Source organism: Eimeria tenella, genomic scaffold (assembly GCF_000499545.2).
Source record: "Eimeria tenella Houghton genomic scaffold, Eth_scaff2888, whole genome shotgun sequence".
NCBI classification, from domain to species: Eukaryota; Apicomplexa; class Conoidasida; order Eucoccidiorida; family Eimeriidae; genus Eimeria; species Eimeria tenella.
This window is the reverse complement of record NW_013542764.1, coordinates 1-836: the sequence shown is the minus strand read 5'-3', so window position 1 is coordinate 836 and position 836 is coordinate 1. Positions and strand designations below refer to the sequence as shown.

The following is an 836-nucleotide window of genomic DNA, read 5'->3' as shown; positions in this document are numbered from 1 at the left end:
CGCTGCGGTTGCGGCGGCTGCTGCTGCGGCTAATAACTCGGCGGCTGGCAGCTGCAGCAGCTGCTGCAGCTGCAGAAGACGAGCAGGATAGCAGCAGCAGCAGCAGCAGCAGCAGCAGCGAAGATGAGGAGGAAGACCTAAGAGACCCACAGCAGCAGCAGCAGCTGCTACAGCAGCTGCAGCAGGCGTACATATCTGTTGCTGTAGGTGATGTAACTGCAGCAAAGCTGCTGAACTACAGGGAAGCCCTGGGCTTCTGTGTGCTGGGCTGCACAGGCTGCTGCTTGCTGCTGCAGCAGCAGCAGAAGCAAATCGGCTACGGGGGCCCCCTGCTGCTGCCCATAGACATTCTCACAGGTTTGGGCATTGCGAGGCCCTCACCCCACAGGCTCGTGGAGAGCGAGGAGTTGCTGCTGCTGCTGCAGCAGCTTGAGCAGCAGGAGCAGCAGCTGGAGCAGCAGCAGCAGCAGCAGCAACCTGATGACGCTGCTGCACTCGCCCTAGACAGCAGCAGCAGCAGCAGGGCTCTTGTCTCCGCGTTTTCTATGGAGTCACTGCTGCAGCAAAGCCAAAGAAGCTACAGAGGAGTGCTTTACAAAAGAGAAGAAGATGCAGAGCAGCAGCAGCAGCAGCAGCAGCCGCAAATCCTTCAAGGGAGGCACGGCATCGCCAGTGGCTATGCTGACGAGCAGCAGCATCAGCAGCACCAGCAGCAACAATAGCAGCAGCAGCGGTTGCTGCTGCAGCAGCAGACTCGGCTGCGTCTGGCAAAGCCCGCGCCTCCTCTGTGGCTAGCGGCCGTGGCTAGCTGCTGCTGCTGCTGCTGCTGCTGCTGG

General features: G+C 60.8%; 1 protein-coding gene across 1 annotated transcript in view; it reads left to right on the top strand.

The window, feature by feature from the left end:
- ETH_00034080 (uncharacterized protein) overlaps positions 1-722 on the top strand; it is a gene marked incomplete at both ends in the record, with an annotated part of 783 nt that extends 61 nt beyond the window's left edge. The window contains one exon of the mRNA XM_013375551.1: positions 3-722. Coding sequence (XP_013231005.1) covers positions 3-722 — 720 coding nt within the window. The remainder of the gene's footprint in view (positions 1-2) is intronic.
- Between the last annotated feature and the right edge of the window lie 114 nt (positions 723-836).